This window comes from Amblyomma maculatum, chromosome 1 (genome assembly GCF_055883805.1).
Source record: "Amblyomma maculatum isolate TAMU_Amacu chromosome 1, ASM5588380v1, whole genome shotgun sequence".
NCBI classification, from domain to species: Eukaryota; Metazoa; Arthropoda; class Arachnida; order Ixodida; family Ixodidae; genus Amblyomma; species Amblyomma maculatum.
Window position 1 is genome coordinate 305,318,019 of NC_139344.1, and position 22,660 is coordinate 305,340,678.

Sequence of the window (22,660 nt, forward strand, 5' to 3'; positions counted from 1 at the left end):
AGGGAATCACGCACTTTGTTCATGTCCTTAGAGGGTGTAATTGAACTGCTACTAAGACTAGACGCGAAAAAATCAACAGGTCCGGACAAAATTCCCGCCACATTTCTTAAAAGATACGCGGAGCTTATGGGCAGATTTCTCGTCATAACTTTCAATAAATCCTTAGAATCTGGTAAAGTATCGACCGATTGGCTTCCAGTTTTTAAGAAAGGTAGCCTTCTAGAAATCAGTAATTATCGACCTATTTCACTTACGTGTATTTCTTGCAAGGTGCTAGAGCATATTCTGGTGAAACATCTAAATATTTCTTGGATAAGCACAGTATCATAAATAAAGCACAACACGGCTTCCGGAGGGGCTTCTCTACTAATACGCAGTTAATTGTAACCATTAATGAATTTGCTAATGTTAGATAAAAACGGTCAGGTAGATATAATATTTCTGGACTTTTCAAAGGCTTTTGACAGGGTGTCACAATAAATTAATCATAAAGATGAAAGCATTGTGCATACCTCCTGAAATAATCAACTGGGTAATATCTTACTTGACCAACCGAAAGCAGTATGTAGAGGTAGACTGAGCGTGCTCTGAACATTTAGACGTTTACTCGGGTGTGCCACAGGGATCTGTACTAGGACTGGTCTTATTTAATATTTACATAAATGACCTCGTTGATTCACTGAATCCAACGGTATCAATTAAGCTGTTCGCTGATGACTGTGTCATTTTTAAAACCATAAATTCTCTTTCTGATCACCTTGAGCTAAACGATAATCTAAAATTGCTAGCAGAATGGTGTGACAAATGGGACATGATAATTAATTTTGACGAAACTGTTCACATGTGCCTTACCAATAAAAGAAACAGGCTGGAATTTCTTTACAGCATGGATGGCAAGATAATTAAACAAGTTGAGGAATATAAGTATTTAGCGGTTACAATTACATCCAGGCTTAAATGGACAGCGCACATTGATAATGTGTGCTCTTCAGCTCGTAAAAAACTAGGTTTATTAAAACATAAATTAGGCAGATCAACAGCTGCACTGAGAAACAAGGTGTACAAAGCCATGGTGAGACCCTCTTAGGAGTACGCGAGCATTGTGTAGGACCCTCACACAATGGTAGAAATAGAAAAACTAGAAAAACTTCAAAGGTTGGCCGTTCGTTTTATTTATAACCGCTATGTTAAATGACGCAAACCTGGAGTACTTGAATGAACGCAGAAAAAATTTGCGAATTAAACTTCTTAATCGCTTATATTTTTCGAAACTAGGTATTGATCCACAAGAATAATTAACTAAACACTCCTCAAGGAAGTCTCGTCATAAGCAGAAGCACTACATAGAAACTATTTTTGCTCGCACAGATGTCTATAAATTCTCCTTTTTTCCTCACACGATCTCCGATTGGAATGCACTGTCACATGGTTCCCCACTGCTTGTTTCCGACGAGTGACTGCATCATGATTTGACACTGTCTGTAATGTGGTGTATTGTTGACTTTGTGCAGTGTTTCTTTCAGTTAGAGTAGTCTTTTGATGCGTGATTTCACCCCATTTAGTTTTGTATTAGTATTCATTGTTCGTTTTTTTTTTTTTTTTTTTTGTGCGTGTTCTGACAGTACCAATGCTGACCAGGGTCAGTTTTTTGTACTTTGTTTTGTGCCGTGCCTCTCCTGCTTGGACCATGTTTGGTCTGCAGTATGTGATAAATAAAAAATAAAATAAAAACCAAGTGTCAGGCTGCTTGGGAAAATGAGACAAGCTGCATTCGATAAAGCCCATATTAGGAGAATGGAAATCTTATTGGTACCAGGAATGCTTCATCGAAGTAGTCATATCTATGTATAGGAGACACACAATTCCTTACTAACAAAGAAAGACAAACCTGTATGTAAATTGTGTGGTGATCAGCTCACAGTAAATCTCATCTTTATCACATGTACAAATCTCTAAGACCTGAGGAAAAAATACTTTATTTTACAGTGAGCACATCTCAGTTTCATGCAGCACTGCTTTCACGTGCTGGATTTTTCACGTTTTTATGTTTCTTAAGAAACCAAATTTTTTAATGGCACCTATAGATACCTAGACATCTAGCCTTGTGTTTGGCGCATGATAGCCATAGTTGCTTATGTGCCATATAACTATCAAGTTTGCCACCTACCATTGTGGCTTGACTGTGAACAATTGTAAATATGGGCCCAATGAATCCACATTTTCTAGCCACTGGGTTGTGGTGTACAATGTGGACACTCGCGAAACATCAAGGAGGTCGGATCAATAGGGTGCACTTTCATCTCACTGCTTTAAATCCCTGGTCGGAAGTGATAGAAAATTGCACAATATCAGACCAGGAAGTTGTATTGGCTGTTCATGCAGCCGGTGTTGGGACAAACCTTCTAAAAGAGCAAAGCATTGTGTGTCATGCAGGGCGCCCAATAGATACCAACCTAAGCATTATTAAACACGTTTGGGGCCGTATCAAAGCCATCCTTTCCAAACGCTCCTAGGACTTCGCGACAACAGTGCAACTTTGGGAAGCAACACAGGCATTTTCGATTTCAGAGAGAGACTGCTTTCATTGAGACTATTAAAGATTCCCTGTCTTCAAGGATGGAGTAACTTAGGCCGCCGTTGGTAGGACACACTATTAGGACATCCAGTAAGAAAGTGCTAGCGAACACTGACAAGTCAGTGCTTTTTTTATACTGCTTTAGTATAATTTTTTATCATTAGTGGACATGAACAAAAAAAATTGCTGTGGCTCAACTCAGCTGAAACAGGTTATACGGAGCAAAAGCTTGTTTAAAAATGCTACACACAGTTAGGCGTGTGTTCATCTCTGTTTTTGCGGTCTAGCAAACGTGGCTTTGTGCCGCTCCCTGTCATAGGGATCGCCAGAAGCAGCCTCCAATGCTGTGTTCATCTTGGCGGCTGGTTCTGGCTTCATATCTCTTGTTGCACGGGCCCTCTAACTGGCTTTATTTTGACCCACCTCTGTTTGTGGATAGAGGAGTTAGGGGAACGAGGAGAAAGAGGAGATGTGCCTCGCAACAGCTATCATCTAGCTGGTGAAGTGGCAAGGGTGTTGACAACATGCACAGCAGATACACCCGGACACAGTATGACCCACAAGTGACATGAGCCCTGTAGGGCCAGGACTCCACTGTCGGTCTTGTGTTATCTAGGTGGCCAGCACTGCCCTTTTATCTAGCGAGTCACTGGGTGAGCCGCGAGACACAACTGTTTAGAGCGAGTGGTTCGAGCAGTTGCGGGTGCAACTGCGCAGCGAGAGGCAGCGGGCGAGGCGATGGTCAAACAGCGACAGACGTGACTGTGGCAGCAGCGCCTCCCGTTAGAGGTCATTGCCAAGCGTCATTTGACCTTCAGCTCGCCATGCGAGAAGCCGAGCTTTCCAAAATTGTTTGCAGCTCACTGTTTCATGAAGCCCCTTTTCGTTTCAAAAGTGGACTAAGAGAAATTTCCTTCCAAGCGCAGCCAGTATAGAGTGATTCTTAGACGCGAAAATGCTTCACATGTGAAGCACACGCGGAACTTGCACAGTGATGAGCATTTATAGTGTCCGCTTCTTGCACTTCTGATGGGGCAACTTTCGCGGCACATCCACGTGCATGCGTTTCCTTCTTCACTGCCTTCAGGGGTTTACCAGCAGCAGACACGGGAAAAAGTGGGGTTTGAGGCTCCCGTGTTCCTGCTCACATTGATTGTGTAATAAGAATTGTGCCTTCCCTTAGAAACAATTTCTTTATGCAGGCTGACGGAGGCTCGTTGAGTGACGAAGAAGTGCCCAACCAGGCTGGTGCATTCTTCCATGAAGCCTGTGATTCAGTATCTGTCAGTAGTGCCGACTTGAGGAATGTGGCAGCAGAGAAGATGTGAGTCCTGCATAGTGTGTGGCCAGTAGCCATGCCAAGTGTAAGGTTGGCTTGTCCATGTTATTGCTCAGCCCTTACTGCATGCCCGATTTGTGCAGAAATTTTGATTACTGAATGAGTAATGTTGGCAAAAAAATTTGTGGCTTTGTAGCTATGTTATGTATATTAGCCAGGAATTGGAGGATTTACCTCTTGCAGATTTAAGTGCAAGGATTGCTTTCTAAGGTGTCTTTAAGGCGGGGTTACCATGGCGGCCATCTTAAAAGTAGATTAAATTCTGCCATCAGGCTACACCAACAAAGAAATTGCCTGCTGGTCTTGCCCCCCCCCCCCCCCCCCCCCTCTTCCCTCAAGTGATCCAACCTTGGCTTTGTTTCTTTTGTTACTGTGTGGGCTTTCAAAAAGGATGCCCTTACGCATTGATATACAAATTCTCCTCTTTTCCTTGCACGAGGGGAAGCATTCCTATGGCTTGGTGGTTCTCTGTCTGCCCCTTGCTTGTTCTCCAAAACTAAGTGCTAGCTTGCCTAGCCATGGCCAGGTCATGGGTAGCACTCTTTTTGATAGAGTGGAATCCTGGGCGAGTTGGTGATACATCGTCTACATACGGTGAAAATTTGGTATAGGGACCGGGTGCCCGTTGTATGGCACCACCGTCGCCTCGGCGAAACAGCGCCGCCCGTGGCGGAGTGCCGAAGCAGCGGAGTGCCGAGGCAGCTGAGTGGCGCAGTCGTTTCCGTTCTGCGAGGCGTTTTTGAGCATGTCCTTACCCATCGTTTTGCGGTGTGGCTTTGAGCTGCCTTGAGTAATCGCAAGGAGTATTTTTCGGCCGGGAAATCTTGAAAAAGAAAAATGCCGTCCTCGACAGGGCGTGCGTGTTTCTTTTTTGTTTTTTTTGAAACCGCCCGGTGCATGGTATTCTGTTATATACTCGAAAATGCCGCTCGCGTGATTTCACCATGCGCTAGGAACACCTTCGTTAGGCGCTTGTAAAGACTACTTCGAAGACTGGAAGTACGCCTGCACTGCGCGTTCATCTTATATTAGGTCTAGTCGAAACCCGCCTGATGATCAAATACCGCCGAGCCGTGTAGGCGTGGCGCCGTAGTAGTGGTAGTTGTAATGGTCAGCGTTCATGTAAAATGAAAAAGATGCTGCATCGGTCTTTTTTGGTAATAGCCAGGCTTAAACGATTCAGAGTAGAATAATAGCAAATGACATTCCAGTTTCAACCTTGCAACGAGAGCTGTAAAAGGAGAAAAATAGGGAAGCAAGGCAAAAGTAGGATCCTATTTATGGTTGGAAAAGCAAATACACATATACTTCCAGGACTTACTGTACAATTAGGCTACAATAGCTCACTGAACCCAGCCTCGAGACTATCAAACTTAATCATACAGTCGAACCTCGTTATAACGAACACGGATACAGCGAATTATCGGATATAACGAAGTAAAAGCAAAGTTTGGTTGGCTGTGCTTTATTTCTATGGGAGTTCTATCAGTATAACGAAATGAAAAACTGAAAATTTGACACTAAATCTGTTATAACGAAGCATATTTTGTATTCACACGACTCAAAATCCGCAAAGAAGCAAAAAAAAAAAAATTTTTCAAAACGCTAAATTTCGGTTTTATCAATCGCCTCCACCTAAAATGTGTTTGAATCACCCGCGCTTTCGCACGCCACGCCATCTAGGGACCGCGAATGAATCTAGCATCAACGGCTGCTTGGCATGTGACCTGCACGTGATCGAACCACCGCCCGCGTGCCCCTGCCCCTACTTTTTGCCGACCCGCGCGCGTGCTCACTTTCCTCGAGGTCGTGCCGTCGTCTTGAAGCATGACGGCGCCGAAACGCAAAGCAGTTTCTCTTGAAACAAAGATAAAAATATTCAGGGCGGTCGACAGCGGGTGCAAGAAGAGATTGTCGCAGACTTCGGCGTTGCGCCTAGCACTCTGTCAACCATACTGAGCGCAAGGCAGAAGATAGAAAACGTGCACTCTGCAGGCGCCGTGAAGAACGACAGGAAGCGCGTCAGGTATTGTCACCACCAGGATGTTGAAGATGCCTTGTTTGCGTGGTTCAAGGACGTTAGAGCGCGCAACCTGCCTGTGTCTGGTGCCGTGCTTCAAATGAAGGCAAGAAGTCTCGCTTGCGTCTTAGGCCACGATGACTTCTATGCAAGCAGTGGCTGGCTGCAGCGATTTAAAGACCGCCACCAGATTGTTTGCCATACCTTGTCGGGCGAAGAAGCAGCCGTCGATGTAGAGAACTGCGAGAAGTGGGCAGAAAGCTTCCGCATGCAACTGGATGGCTACGAGATGTGCGATGTCTACAACGTGGACGAGACTGCGCTTTTTTTTAAGCTGCTCCCGGAAAGGTCACTCGTTGCGAAGAACGAACTGTGCCGAGGAGGCAAGAAAAGCAAAGACCGCATCACCGTTGTTGTTTGTGTCAACATGGATTGGTCAGATAAAAGGCGGCTAACTGTTATTGGGAAATCTGCTCGCCCCAGGTGCCTGCGCAACACCCGGAATGTCCAAGCGGACTATCGCTCGAACAAAAAGGTGTGGATGACGTCGTCACTCTTTGAAGCATGGCTGAAGGCCTTCGACAAAGACATGGCAGAGCAGCGCAGGAAAGTGCTCCTTATATTGGACAACTGCTCTGCCCATAAGGTGTCTGTACCACTTGAAGCGGTCCGCCTAGTTTTTTTTGCCGCCAAACTCGACCTCAGTGCTGCAGCCATTAGACAGGGGCATCATTCGCTCACTAAAATGCTGCTACCGAAAGCGATTGGTTACGCAGCTCGTATTTGACATAGACAGGGGCATATCAAGGGCCATAAACCTCAAAACTACGCTGGACATGCTGTACGGTGCATGGAACGAAGTGGCACAGTCGACAATAAGAAATTGCTTTGTTGATGCTGGCCTAGCCCCATCCACCAGCGAGATTGAGCCCAACGACGCCCACGATTCTGAAGGTGAAGCGGACAATTTCGACGAGACGACATGGCGTCAACTGGCGGTTCCGAATGTTTCGTTCAAGGACTTTATTGCTGCCGATGACAACTTGGCTGTGGTGCCCGAATTGACCGACCAAGAAATTGTCGATCAGCTGCTTCCTACAGATGATGCTACGAGTAGCGATGAGAGCGAAGAAGGCGAAGAGCGAGCTCTCAGAAGCACCGAGGCCGCCGATATGGCGAGGAAATTGAGAAAGTACCTTGAGAACCTACCTGTGGCCAAATCAGCTGACATTGGGAAAGCGCTGCACAGTGTCGATTTCGTTGAGAAATTTATTCTATCGAATAGTGTGAAGTGCCGCCAAATGAAGATTACGTCGTTTTTTAAATAAATCAGTTCTGCGGGGCCTAAATCCCGATTTGTGTGCTCATTTTTGCTTGGCAGTGCAAAATGAAAGGTAAGGTTTCGCGTGCTTATACCACGCTTTAAAGAAAAAAAAATGCTTTTTTTTCAGCTTTGTGCTTTCCATTTTAGGGTAGCCTTTACTTGGGTTTATGAACAGAATTTTTTTTTGTAGGAATTTGTGTGTACTTTTACAACGAATATCGGATATAACGAACGAATTTCCGCGCAAAATGAGACTTCGTTATAACGAGGTTTGACTGTAATATAAGCCAAATGAGTAATACCCCCTCAGCATCGTTTTTACGTATACGACAATGCTCTTGTTGAACACGTCGGAGCTGCTATATATAGTTCGACTTAGAAAATATTGTACTATACATACCTTTCTCTCGACATGCTGCGGAGGTTGTGAAAAGAAAAAAATTTAATTTTCTGCTATCAGCGGCCCTATATTTTCGGACGCCTGCTATGATAGAGAGATCTTGGTAGTATTTGGCTCTTGCTTATTTAGGCGTTCTCTCAGCGCAGGAAGTTCAATGCGATTGACCGCAGCTGCCTTGAACATTTGAAGGCAATTGTCCAATACTGTCAAACTGTTAAATACAATCGAAAAAAAAACACACACACAGTGTGATGTGTTGTAAGATAAGCCACCGACAACTAAGCGTTCTATTGTTAAATGGATCCCTCTGATGGCTCGTTCGCTAAGTTGTTCTAATTTCTCAGCGTACCATGAACTTGCGGGGCCGATACCTGACCCGCTCGATACCTGATGAGTGCGAGGGGACACGACCATGTAGGTAGTTTTCTAGTTGCACATAAAGGAATCCGGATAACTGAAAGGCATTCCTTTTACAACTTTGTCACTGCAGCTTACCGGAATGCCGCTAAATCTGTTTACATTGGCCATAGAAGCAATTTCTGAGAGGTAAAATGGTCTTGTCTTACTGCGCCGCAATCAGGAAATCTCACGTTCACTAAAACGCCAATGAGAAACATGTATTTAGGCGGGCCAATGGGCGCTGCGGAGAAAATACGTAAACCCGTGTCAGGTGCAACGTGAATGTGAAAAAAGAATTGCTACACGGCCTTTGAAATTAAAAAAAAATGCTACGGTTATGCTCGTTTCCACAGATTAAATTGTATTTCTTTCTTGTTCGACTTTTATATGAAGCCGATAGCAGATTTTGTGACCATGCGGTATTGATTGAGCTGTGAAATGAGTGATTTTATTAGGCGAAATGGACATGCCACAAACAAATAATAAAAAATTTTAAGAGTATCAACGCAGAGCTCTCAGCACATTTTCATTGGTTGACTAACGAAGAGAGGAAAAAGGACAAGATCATAGTAATAGGAATTGTTCATGTCTCCTATCTGCTCTTTCTGTTAAGAGAAAAAAGTAAATTGCCTATGACTATGTCAGCGAAAGTAGCTGCACAAATATTGTCTCTGCCCATCACTGAAGATTGTAACGCAGCCCAAACGACGATGGTGGAGCTGCCTTTTATTTTTCCGTGCTGGGGTTTTCTTGTACACAGGCGGGGAAATGCTAGTGTTATAACTTATGCTGTTGGGTTCCTTCGATTTCCAATTCTCAATAAAGTGACTACAGATGAAGGAGTGCGGCTTCGACTCCGAGACTCTCATACCGTCACTCCTGGGGAACAGAAGGGCACAAAGCATCCGGTAGCAACCGGAATTTTAAACATTGGGCATTTTCCATTACCACACAGTAGCCAAATACGTAGATTCGTGCCTCTGCCTTTCAAAGAACCATGCTTAGGTCACCCGCCACTCATGCTGGTGTGAAAACCCGTAGAAATGAATAGGCTTGAAAGCGTCCGACGAGTTTGCGTAGCTGCCAGTGCAGCCAACAACGCACCACGTTTCGCCAGCCTTGTTTGGCCAGACTTCGTTTCAATGGACATATTCACACAACTAGTCCAACTTTCAGCTCTCTTGAGGATATATTCACGCACAACATCATCTAAATCTTAGGATTTCCAATTTCCACATAAACCAACAACAAACAGCACGCTCCAAGGTTCTGGCGATGCGCCGGCTGGGCCGGCGCATGCCACCGATTGAGCGATGCGCCGAGAGGCGCCGCCACCCGTTCAGTTGTCCGGTTCCTATAAAGCTAAAGCAGGTGCCAAGAATGGAAAGGTGCAATATCAAGCAAAATATTTTTGTGCCCCATGTATACTATAGTAAAAAGTCGTTAATCCGATCTTCACGGGACCGGGGAAAAAGTTCAAATTATCGAATGGCCTCGAAAAAAACTGACAAGAACTATTTGCATTACGGTAATTTACCGTATTTACTCGCATAACGAACCTACTGGCACAATAAACACTCCCACGCCCCGATTTTTGCCTCAGATTTAAAAAAACGAGGCGTTGGCCGTTAGCGCATCCCTCCGTTTCATGCCGTGCAAAACGTATTTCTTGGCAGTGCGCCAAGATTCTGCGCAGCGATAACATTACGGTGTGTTTACCTTATGATGTTAGCTCTAGCAAGGGGGGGGGGAAGCAAACTTGGCTGAGTGCCAGTGCTTGTCCAGTTGTGCAAGCCTTGTTTTCAGTATGCTCGCTTTATCATGTCATGGGCGATTGGGGCAGGCCCCATCTACTGCCACTCAATGATTATAACGCGCGATAGCAGCAAATGCCTTTTGAAGCAAACGGTGCTAAAAGCTGGCGTCATGATCTCAGCACTTTCGTTGACGACTGATGGGTGGAAAGATGGACGACTCTCGCGAAAAAATACTTTCTCGCGTAGCCCACCCCCTCGAAGCCCAGAGTCGTAGCCTGTCAAGGACGTTGGCTGGGGCCATGCTGACAGTCATCATCATATCATCATCATCAGCCTGACTATACCCACTGCAGGGCGAAGGCCTCTCCCATATTTCTCCACTTGACCCGGTTCTGTGCTAGCTGCATCCACTTGACCCCTGCGAACTTCTTAACCTCATCTGCCCACCTAACTTTCTGCCGCCCCCTGCTACGCTTTCCTTCCCTTGGAATCCAGTTTGTTACCCTACGCGACCATTGGTTATCCTCTCTTCGCACTAAATGTCTAGCCCATGCCCATTTCTTCTTAATTTCCACTAGAATGTCGGTAACTTGAGTTATTTCTCTCACCCACTCTGCACGCTTCCTATCTCTTAATGTTACCCCTACCATTTTTCGTTCCATAGCCCTCTGGGTTGTCCTCAACTTAAGTAGAACTCTCTTGGTTAGCCTCCACGTTTCAGCGCCATAGGTGAGTACAGGTAAGATGCAACTGTTATATACTTTCCTCTTTAGCGATACCGGTAAGCTGCTAGTCATAATCTGTGAGTGCTTTCCAAATGCGCTCCATCCCAATCTTATTCTTCTTGTGATTTCCTTTTCATGGTCCGGATCTGCGGTTACTACCTGTCCTAAGTAGACATATTCGCCTACTACTTCCAGTACTTCGCTACCCAATGTAAACTGCTGTTCCTTTCCGAGGCTGTTGAACATTACCTTAGTCTTCTGCATATTGATTTTCAAGCCTACATTTCTACTTTTCCTGTCTAGGTCACCAATCATTATTTGCAGTTCATCCGCCTAGTTGCTTAGCAAGGCAATGTCATCAGCAAATCGCAGATTACTGAGGTATTCTCCATCTACCCTTATCCCTAACTGCTCCCATTCCAAGTCTCTGAATACTTCTTCTAAGCAAGCTGTGAATAGTACTGGGGAGATTGTGTCTCCATGCCTAACACCTTTCTTTATGGGAATTTTGTTACTTTCTTTATGCAGAACTATGGTTGCTGTGCAGCCACTATATATATCTTCCAGCACTTTCACGTACGGCTCGTCTACCCCCTGATTTCGCAATGCCTGCATCACCGCTGAGGTTTATACTGAGTTAAATGCTTTTTCGTAATCAATGAATGCTATGTATAAGGGCTGGTTATATTCCGAGCATTTTTCTATCATCTGATTGATGGTATGGATATGATCGATAGTAGAGTACCGTTTCCGAAAACCTGCTTGATCCTTTGCTTGATTGAAGTCTAAGGTTGTCCTGATTCTATTAGCGATTACCTTAGTAAATACCTTATACGTAACAGACAGTAAGCTGATTGGTCTGTAATTTTTAAGGTCCTTAGAGTCCCCTTTCTGATGAATGAGGATTATGTTTGCATTCTTCCATGGTTCCGGTACCGTCGATGACATCAGGCACTGCGTATACAGGGTGGCTAGCTTTTCTAACACGATATCCCCCCCGTCCTTCAGCAAATCTGTAGTTATCTGATCCTCTCCAGCTGATTTCCCCCTTTTCATAGTTTCTAATGCTTTCTTGACCTTGTCCTTCGTAACTGGTGGAACGTCTGACTGTTTTTCCCTACCGCCAATCTCATTACGGTCCTGACTACTTTGGCTACTGTAGAGATCTGTATAGAACTCCTCGGCTACTTTGACTATATCTTGTCCATATTCGTGATGACATTGCCCTCCTTGTCCTTTATTGCATACATCTGGTTTTTCCCTATGCCCAATTTCTTCTTTACCGCTTTAAGGCTTCCCCCGTTCTTTACAGCATGCTCAATTTTCTCCATGTTATACTTCCTTATATTGGCCACCTTGCGCTTATTGATTAGCTTTGATATCTCGGCCAATTCGATCTGGTCTGTTGGATTGGAAGCTTTCATACTCTGGTGTTTCTTAATCAAATCTTTCGTCTCCTTAGACAGCTTACCGGTGTCCTCTTTAACTATCCTACCGCCTACTTCTACCGCACACCGAGTAATGATATCTCTGAAATTATTGTTCATTGCTTCTAGGGTAATGTCGCCATCCTCGGTTAGAGCTGAATATCTATTCTGTAGCAAGATCCCGAATTCTTCTGCCCTCCCCCTCATGGCTAATTCGTTGATGGGTTTCTTTCTTACTAATTTGCTGCGTTCCTTCTTCAGATTTAGGCTAATTCGGGACCTCGCCATCCTGTGGTCACTGCATCGCACTTTCCCGATTACCTCTACATCTTGCATAATGGTGGGGGTTGAACACATTATGAAGTGAATTTCATTTTTAGTCTCCCCGTTAGGACTTTTCCATGTCCATTTTCGGTTCTTCCGTTTGCTGAAGAAGGTATTCATGATTCTTAAGTTATTGTGCTCTGCAAACTCAACTAGTAACTCCCCCCTGCTATTTCTAGAACCAATGCCATAGTCGCCTACTGCCTGGTCTCCTGCCTTGTCTCCTGCCTGCATGCTGACAGTACTTATCCGTATTTTGGAATTAACAGGGTTCAAATTAACGAGTATTTAGTTGCGAGTTTTGGAGGTTGCGCAGAAGAAAGAGCAGGCGGCCGCCACTGCGGCCGCCAACCCCTACTCTCTGGCGCCGCTGGCCGCCGAGGCGGTCATGGTGCCATTGAGGCTTTACTCACTCTTCCATGGTTTTACCTAAAGCTTTGCCTGGTTTTATCTTCTGTCCCGGTTTTGGGCTTGCAACCTCTAACTATGCCATTCTTTTGCGTTTTTTTTTTGTCCACATGTGTGCACCAAGCCGCCCAGACGCGGCGGCGCATAGTTCGAATTATCCGTAGCGGAACCGACTTACGTTCGAATTGGGTTTTTGTACACAGATCTCTGTGGAGCTTGGCCGGACCATGTAGTGTAGTTCAAATTATCTGAAAATTTGAATTATGGAGGTTCGAATTAACGAGCTTTCACTGTATATCTCTCGGTTTCATCATGAACCTTGGCTGAAATTGACATCTACATTGTGTCTTTTCTTTCATACTCTTTTGGGCTGTGCAACCAGGTCATCACTGTCGATGTCATAGCAGTTCCAGTAAGAGTCCAAACACTCTTACACTCTAGTGTAAGCTGCCAGCTCTCTGGCGCTCGACAAAAATTACTTGTATCAAATGTTATTACATATTGCTGCGAAACGTTCAAAACTGTATTTGTTGTTTTTTAACAGCCGACGTACGGCCCTATCACTCTGATTCTGGATCGCGTATCAGTTCTGTATTCTTTGTTTGTTAATGCTCGATGTCGCGAGTCGCACCTTTATCAGTTTCGTTATAGCGTAAGATGCACCGAGATCTGTCTCGAAGATTCCGGCCTTTCGTGTGTCTTTCTACAATGTTCCAGCTTGCGCTGGTCGCTGTTTACGACGTTATCTAGATTGTTCTGAGCAGCCTTTAAATTGAGCGTTGACGAGTGTGACGGGCATTCTTTGTTCGACGATCGACGAGGACGTTTGTTGCTATCGCTGCCGCCGAGTTGCTTAGTTCTTTTGCGGGCGCAAGTCAGCCCAAGAAAGAGTTTCTTCAGTGTAATCATTGACTCTTCATTTGTGTTATCGACCTTGTCAGCACCATGTGACAATATACAATACAATTGTAACAGCGCACCGACAGCCGACGATACAACTTACGCCGACGCCACGCAGAATACAATCCAGGAGACCAAGTGTGGGTTTGGACACCAATTCGCCGTCGCGGACTAAGTGAAAAGTTATTGCGTCGATACTTTGGACCGTGCAGAATCATTCGCCGCGTCGGACCACTGGACTATGAAGTCATCCCCCACAGGACGTCAGCATCACAACGGCGACGCGCACGCCCAGAATTTGTACATGTTGTACGACTGAAGCCATATTACATGCGTTAAAGAAGCTGTGGTGTTTAAACTTTTTAGTGTTTATATTTAAATTGCTTTGTTTTGGAACATCGAGGCGATGTTTTTTTAAGGGGGAGTAATGCCGTGAAACATTCAAAACTGTATTTGTTGTTTTTTAACAGCCGCCGGCGTATGGCCTTATCACTGTGATTCTGGATTGCGTATCAGTTCTGTATTCTTTGTTTGTTAATGCTCAATTTCGTGAGTCGCACCTTTATAAATTTCGTTGTAGCATAAGATGCACCGAGATCTGTCTCGAAGATTCCGGCCACTCGTGTGTCTTTCTACAATGTTCCAGCTTGCTCTGGTAGCTGTTTACGATATTATCTAGATTGTTCTGAGCAGCCTTTAGATTGAGCGTCGACGAGTGTGACGCGCATTCTTTGTTCGACGATCGACGAGCACGTTTGTTGCTATCGCCGTCGCCGAGTTGCTTAGTTCTTTTGCGGGCGCAAGTCAGCCCAATAAGGAGTTTCTTCAGTGCAATCATCGACTCTTCATTTGTGTCATTGACCTTGTCAGCACCATGTGACAATATGCAATACAATTGTAAAAATGCAGTTTCAATCACCAATGATCCTTATCTTTTTTAGTTGGTGCTTTTCCAACCATATAAAACTGGAGTTACAAAGCAGACAAGTGGGTGATTGTGAACTTCATTTTACCTTTGAGAAGAGTCGACATTGTGAAAGAGACATCAAATCCCTACCAAGAGGGTAAGGGAGGAATCACCCCATCTAAAGCACTTCAACCTGTACTGTGTTGAATATTCCGGGTGCCGCCTCCGCTACATGGCACGACATCTGGGCCATCCCGCTGACTCCAGGGGAGGGACTATACGGACTGGAATCGCCCATTCTTCCCTGGGGGGTACGGCAGTGTGTGCGTGTTGTGTGTTGTGGTCGGCGGGTGGCGCGCGGAAGGAGCGCTCCCTTCAAGGAGAAGACAGACACTCAGCATTTCCGGAGCAGTGCGGTTGTTCATTGAGACGCTCTCCGACCAGTGTCACAGTGAGTGTAGTTTGCACTATTAAAAGTTATGTTGTTGTTGTTCTAAAGTTCTCCCTAACGCCACTGAATAACGAACATATATTTTTTGGTGCCGAAACCCGGGAGTAAGCGAAGAACAACGGCAACTTGAAACCAGCTTTCCAACTGCAACAGACAACAGCGATCGAGTGTCTCCAAACAAAGAGAGAAGTTACGCGCGATGAACTGAACCGACTCAACGAGGAGATTGAGCGACTAATTACGGCGGATGACTTCGGCCCCAAGCAATGAGACCTCCTCGCGGAAATATCAGATGAGTTGGACATTGTTTCGAGAGATTTGAAACAGATGCCTTAATTGAGCCGCATGTGCGTGACGAAGGCCTCGCGGAAGAATAAAAAGGTTTTCGTCAGTGCCAAGCTCTCATGACACGAATGCGGACAAAGCTTCAGCGTTTCAGTGAAGTAAATTTTAACTTTATCTCTTGCTGGGCTAGTTGGTCTGACATTGTGTTTAACCAAAGGAAAAACCAAAGCGGCGGCCTTGTGGTAGAGCATCCGCCTTGCATTCGGGAGGTACGGGGTTCGATCCCCAGTGCCGCCGGGTACCCACCGGTTTCCAATGGGTACAAGATTTCCCCCGGCCTGGTGCTTGGCTCTTCTGGGGTGAAATGCTTGGGAAAAGGGGCCATGAACCAAAATGTTGGTTCAAGAAAAAAAAAAGGGCCACATAATGGGCTTCTGCCGCCAGAGGCAGACTTATTGTTGTCCGATGGCGGAACGAATCACTGCCACATCGGAGCAACTATTCGGGACCTATGACCCCTTTCCCAAACATTTCACCCCAAAGAGCCGAGCACCAGGCCGGGGGAAAGCTTGTACCCATTGAAAAATCGGTGGGTACCTGGCGGCACCAGGGATCGAACCTGTTACCTCCCGAACACGAGGTGGATGCTCTACCACAATGCCACGCTTCGGTGCATCTGTGTGTTCTGTGTAATATTTAGCGCTGTTTTTTCCTTTGGTTAAATTCTAACTCTGTAACAAGCACATTGAATGCAGAAGAAACCGCGTCCGGATCATCTGCTGCCCGTTCGGGACAACTGAGATTGCCTAAGCTGGAGCTTCAGAAATTCAGCGGCAAAAAGCTCGACTGGCAACCGTTCTGGCAACAATTCCGGCAAGCAGTCCACGAGAATAGCTGCTTGACCAGCATAGAAAAGTTCTTGTACCTGCGGACCGCGTTGACAGGAAAAGTGGTGGCAGCTTTGACCGGCATCCAAGCGACGGAGAAGAATTACGACTACGCTGTAAAGACATTCCAAGAGTGTTTCGGGCGTCAGGACGTGCTCGTGCAAGAACACCTTACGCAGCTGTTAAACCTTCCCCAGGTTAGAGCTCTCAGTGACGTGAACGCGCTGCGACGCCTCCACGATTATGTTCAGCGAAACATCGCAGGACTTGAAACTTTAGGTGTCAAATAGGACAGCTGTGGTGCGATGCTGTGCGTGGCTTTGCTTTGGGTATTGCCGGCCGAATGGGCTGTTGAGTACCATAAGGCCCACAGTGCAGACAAGGAGGTGCTCGACAGCTCGAGTCTCGATGCCATTCTGCAATCAGTTTGCCTGGAAGTAGAGAGCAGGGAAAAGGTATACGGAGGAAGCACAAAAGCTCCTCAGTAAACGCGACCTGACCGCGCCAGTGAACGGCATCCCAGCAGCGTCTACGGCAAGGGCTCAGCTGCCAGCCTCCAGGTGGGTGTCAAATTGAGCAAGGAAAGATGCCCTTTCTGCGCTTCAGAGAGGCATGAGGTGGCAGATTGCAATGCTCCGATATCAGTTGATGAGAAGAAAAGAAAACTGCGAAAGGAAGGGAGGTGCTACCGATGCGCGAAGAAGGGGCACATGACGAAAGGGTGTAAGAATTGGACACTACGTTGCGCGAAGTGTGGCCGACGACACATCACCTCGCTTTGTGATCCACTGGCACCGAACGCCGAGGGCGAGACAGCTACTGGGTTGCACTCAACAGCGTCTCTTAGCAACAGCAATAAAAACGCCGTGCTGCTGCAGACGGCGCAGGTGTGGGTCGACGGACCGAAAAGAAAACGCCTCGCTCGCTGCCTGTTTGACGGAGGCAGTCAACGATCGTTTATAACAGAGAAGCTCTGGCGAATACTGGATCTTGAGAGGTGACCGGTGAAGAGGAAGTGGCCATTTGCCCTTTCGGCGGCTCGACCAACATTATGAAGAAAAATGACGCCGAGTGAAGCTCCGGCTACGAAGCCAGTAAGACCGCAAGGAGCACAGCATCGAAGCCCTCGAAATTGAAGAATTCTGCTCTGACCAACTGCTGCTTCCAAAAAACGCCGTTGAGATTAGTCAGGTGACTGATTTGAAATTAGCGGATGTCACCAGCTCACCAACTCGCCTATTCACACAAGGCATCGAAATTCTAATAGGCTCCGATTATTATTGGACTGTTGTGCACGCAAAAGTAAAGAAATTGCAAGGGGCCTCGGTTGCGCTCAAGACTGACTTCGGTTGGACCTTGCAAGGGCCGATACCACTGTCTGCTTCAGGTGTGCCGTGTTCCACCATTGCCGTTCTGCGCACCAGCGTCTGACATGGACGCCAACCTGTCAGACGAACTTCGAGCATTCTGGGTGCTGGAGAGCCTCGGTATCTCCTCAAGTAGCTGCCAACTTGGAAGCGAGGAGCAGCAGGTGAGAGAAGACTTCACTCGTTCTCTGACTTTGACCGATGGGCGATACGAGGCGAGCCTCCCGTGGAAGGCACTTGACCAAGGGCAGCCAGCAACAAAGTTGTAGCAAGAGAACGCCTGGCCAGGTTGATGCGGCATCTGAGACCCAACAAGAACAGGCTAATGGTCTATGATGCAGCCATCCGTGACTACCTAGATAAAGGTTTTGCTGAAAGGGTTCCAGCCGACGAAATTGAGAGCACTTCGTCTAAAGTGTATTATATGCCTCATCGTGCTGTTTTTTGTTCAGAGAGCTCTACCACCAAAGTTCGCATAGTGTTCGATGCATCTTCGAAAGCACAAGGCTGCTTGTCACTTAACGATGCTCTCAGCACCGGCCCGAACCTAAACACCGACCTGCTGCGGCTTATTCTGAATTTTTGATGCCACAAAATTGCCTTGACCGCCGACATCGAGAAGGCCTTTCTTCAGATTGGCATCAAAAGTGAGGACCGCGACGCATTGCGATTCCTGTGGTATTCATCTGCGTCATGTGAGGGCTCATCAGAGGGTGATATAGAGGTCTGGCGCATGACAAGAGTGCCTTTTAGTGCCAGAAGTAGTCCTTTCATGTTGGCTACCACAATACAACATCTGGCTAATGTCTCTGAGGACCTCTCTCACTCCGCACAAATCTAAGGCAGCTGCCTGTACGTTGATGATTTGATAACCGGAGTCAGCTACACGGAAGAGGCGACAAAATTTAATGAGGAGGCACAGCAAATAATGAACTCAGCAGGGATGAAACTACGAAAATGGAGTTCCAACAACGAACTCCTACAACAACGGTTCGATGCTGACGGCGTTGGAAATGCCTGCTCTGACACTGCGACAATGACTTCAGCCATGGCAAAAGTGTTGGGGCTTGAGTGGGACAGAGGAAACGACGAGCTGAAGTATTCCCTGAAAACAGCGCTGGAGCTTCTTACTGTCAACAGGAACACTAAACGCTTTGTGCTCCAGGCCTCAGCGAGAATCTTCGATCCCCTCGGTCCGCTGAGCCCAGTAACAATCACAGCACAAGCACCTCTTCTGGTGATAGAAATTAAGTGCTTCAGCAAACTGAATCGCCTACAGCGAGTCACAGCCTGGATGCGACGCTTTGTTCGCAACTGTGATCGAAAAAAGGATCGACTTGAGAGCCTGCTCTGCGCATTCGAAATCCAACAGGCGCATAAATGGTCGCATCGCGGAGGAGTTTCCTGGGCGAGATGGAACAACGCGATCCTGCATGATCTGTTTACCAGGTGGCACTTTCTGTACCCGTTGGAAGCCAGAAATTAATGAGCTAGCACTCATTCGGTGGGGAGGATGTTGAATATTCTGGGGGCCGCCTCCGCTACTGCGGTCTTGACGGCACGACATCTGGGCCATCCCACTGACTCCGGGGGAGGGACTATACGGACTGGAATCGCCCATTCTTCCCCGGGGGGTACGGCAGTGTGCGCGTGTGTTGTGTTTTGTGGTCGGCGGGTGGTGCGCGGGAGGAGCGCTCCTTTCAAGGAGAAGACAGACTCGGCGTTTCCGGAGCAGTGCGATTGTTCATTGAGACCCTCTCTGACCAGGGTCATAGTGAGTGTAGTTTGGACTATTAAAAGCTATGTTGTTGTTCTAAAGTTCTCCCTAACGTCATTGAATAACGAACATATTGTCAAGCCTATAGTACTTGCAAACACTGCCCCCACTCATTTGTGGGGGCGGGCTATGTTGTTCATACTTTACGAACAAAACGGCGTGAAGAAACTAGGCATTACTGTCAAATTCCGAGCAAGCGCGTCCACCCGTGCAAGTGCCCCCTCTAATTTCACTTTTCCACACCGTCCTGAGAAAGCCCCCCCCCCCCCCCCCCTTCCCCCCACCCCGCCCTCCTAACGCGCGGCACTTCCCCGCGCTCTAACCTTAGCACACACCTTACTCAGGCAACACTGACAACCCTCCAATCCAATATGAGCTCTCAAAACATCATGTCACCAAACAAAAATGTCACCATCACGCGCTGACTCTCCCAGATTTGCACATGCCCAAAGGTTGACGGCTGGCGTCGGAAGGTGACCGTGAGAGAGATATCAGATTTGAACGATCAAAGGAGCTGTTACCGAAAGAAATATACAACCAGGAACATATTTAAATAGCGCGCCGAGTTCGCACTGGCTATAGTGCCTAGAATACATCGGCGGTGACGTAGCGGGAAGACTCAGCGGCAGCACACCGATCTCCCGGTGCATACTCGTAAGCCCGTTCGGCCCGATTAGAGAAAAATAAGCTTGAAATTGATATGCACTGTGCTCAATTTTTTTTTTTTCTGGCGGGAAAAAAATTGTCACCATTTTTGAATTTCGTTGCCGTTCCCCCTCCACTTTTCCTGTAATTTAGGCTCTAGAGAGGGGGGGCGCTTGCTCGGAATTTTACGGTGTCGAAATACAGCCGCCAATCCTGACACTCCCTCTGTAACTAAGGCCTTGTAGCTGCCATAAATAAGTAGTTTCCCCGAACATGACGTAATTCTGGATGTGGCACTGTCTTGATTAAGATAGCGACATGCCAAGGTTTGTACTTCCTTCAGTTGCGACATTGAGAAAGCAATAAGGATAAGCATTAGAGGAATGGGTTCCTTTTCAGGTTAGACAAAATATTTCAGTTTTGGTCAATCTAGTCAGAAATTGATAGCTTTTGTAGGCTTACAAAAAGTGGTTGTGAACTTTGACTTTTCCTTGCTCTCTCTCTCTGGCGTAAATCTGCTGTCTTCCTTGCGCCCCTGTTTTGTTGTTGTGCTATGCTATGCAGGGTTTCAGCAGGATTAGAGTTCAACAGCTGGTTTACTGCCGTTTACTTAACCTGACCATCACCCTCCTGCTTTTCTACCAACACGAGACTTCCTTGGAATGAGTTTCCAGTCAGTTGTTTCAAGCATGCTCGTGAATGTTCAAGGTGCAGTTTAGTAGACTCTCGAATAACTATCAGAACCAAGAAAGCGGCAGACGCTGCGAATATTTATGCAATTTCTCTTGTGGCAATGCTGTTTGAGATCACATTTTTTCCTTGAAGTTTTGTTTCGTCCCATTTATTTCCGATTTTGTCATTGTAAAGGGATGGAAATTTTTTATTCTGTTGCTAAAAAAAAACAAAAGTGCTAAATGATAAGTCTGTAGGTATAAGAGCTTGAAAAGTGGATGACAGATCTATGAAAGCAGTCGTATTTATGGCTTGCTAGGCGTGGTCACCTTGTCTGGTATCTGTGCAAAGCAAAAATGGGTGCGCCCCGCCGGGTTGGTGCAGTGGTAGGGCGCTCGACTACTGTGCCCAAGGATGCGGAATCGAATGTCAGTGCACGTTCCCCAGGTGGCCGAAATTTCCAGTGACCACTAGACCACTACGGCGTCTCTCATAGCCTTAGTCGCTTTGGGACGTTAAACCCCACAAACCAAACCAAATCCAACCAAAAATGGGTTCTGTTCTCTGCACGTGGGAATGAAGATTTCGCGATAATCCGACGCGGTCAGCGGTGGGTTGCTGTGCGAGTTCTCGGCGTGCACCAGTATATAGCGAGTTGATGTGATATTGTTCTCGAGAGTCCTTTTGACACTGATTGAACAGATCCAGCCCAGTGCCGGAATGTGTGTTCTTGGAAGACTGACGCGCCTATCTCCTATGACCTGAGGGCAGCAACAACTGTTGCCTTGCTGGAGCTTGCAGTGTGTCTTCCACATATTTGCCTTGAATTACTCTCTCACTGTTAGCGAAACTGCTTCACATATATTTCTAAATCTTATTGAAAAGGAAGCTAAGTTGTAAGGATTATCCCTGGCGTTAGCCTGTTTCTCTTTTTACTGCGTTTCTAGGACATTCGTAGAAAGAAAAGTGCCACAGGTGAGCCTACCAAAACCCCAGTCACGCCGCTGTGCATCAGCACTAATCGACCTATGAAATTAAATTTTGTGACAAATATTGTATTTATGTGATTGAGCTATCAATATATACGGGGCATTTTGGTAAAATCCTGCGATTTAATTAGTGCCTTTAAGTGGTTAGTCACAGTGGGGATTTTGTAGCCATGAACAAGACAGTGCCATATCACTTTTTGAAAATTCATTGCGAGGAAATCTGACGCTTTTTTCGGTCTTGAAATAATGTGGCTTTTCTGCCATTGTGCTCCTCAGTCGGTTCTTCTTGGTGTTTGTTACAGGCCCCCGCACAACAACCCGAACTTCTCTGAGAAGCTTAATAACTTGCTGTGTGAACTCACTGCTAAATATAGAAAGTCACATATACTTCTCTTTGGCGATTTTAATTTTCCGGACATTGACTGGACTACTAACACTGTTACAGCATCAGGCGCATTGGAAGCAAAGAGTTTCATAGAAGTCTGTCTGAACTTTGGCCTTACACAAGTTGTTTCGACCCCAACCAGAATAACACAAACGAGCGCAAACATCTTAGACCTGTTACTTGTCAGCCACCCCGAAAGTGTTGAATCAGTTGCGATCCTTCCCGGAATAAGTGATCACGAAGTACTTCATGCCGATATAGCCCTAACTTCGCTTCAAACCCAAAGCTTAAAAAAAAAATCCATCCGTTTGTACGACAAGGGCAACTATACAGAGATTAATCGTGAAATGGACGCTTTCTTTCCACCTTTCCAAACTAATTTTCATAGGTGGTCTATTGAAGAAAATTGGACAATGTTTAAGAATAAAATTACTGAACTAACTAATCAGTTTATTCCTAAGTTCACCTTTCGAGAGAATTCGCAGAAACCATGGTTCACTAAAACACTAAAACGTTTGGAAAATCGAAAGAAACGTCTTTTTCGCGCCGCCAAAGCACAAACTAACCAGAAAGCCTGGGATAAATACTACGCTGCCGAAAAGGCATATAAGTCAACCGCTCGGAAGGCTAAACATTCTTTTTTTAACAAGGACTTGCCCAAAATACTTAATACCAATCCTCGAAAATTCTGGAAAAT

The 22,660-nt window shown here is 46.1% G+C and overlaps 1 protein-coding gene across 2 annotated transcripts in view; it reads left to right on the plus strand.

The window, feature by feature from the left end:
- Positions 1–22,660, plus strand: part of Vps8 (vacuolar protein sorting 8) — a 255,758-nt gene that overhangs the window by 11,811 nt on the left and 221,287 nt on the right. For both annotated transcript variants that reach the window (XM_084591219.1, XM_084591295.1), the window contains exon 3: positions 3,778–3,899. In XM_084591219.1, coding sequence (XP_084447345.1) covers positions 3,778–3,899 — 122 coding nt within the window. The remainder of the gene's footprint in view (positions 1–3,777; positions 3,900–22,660) is intronic.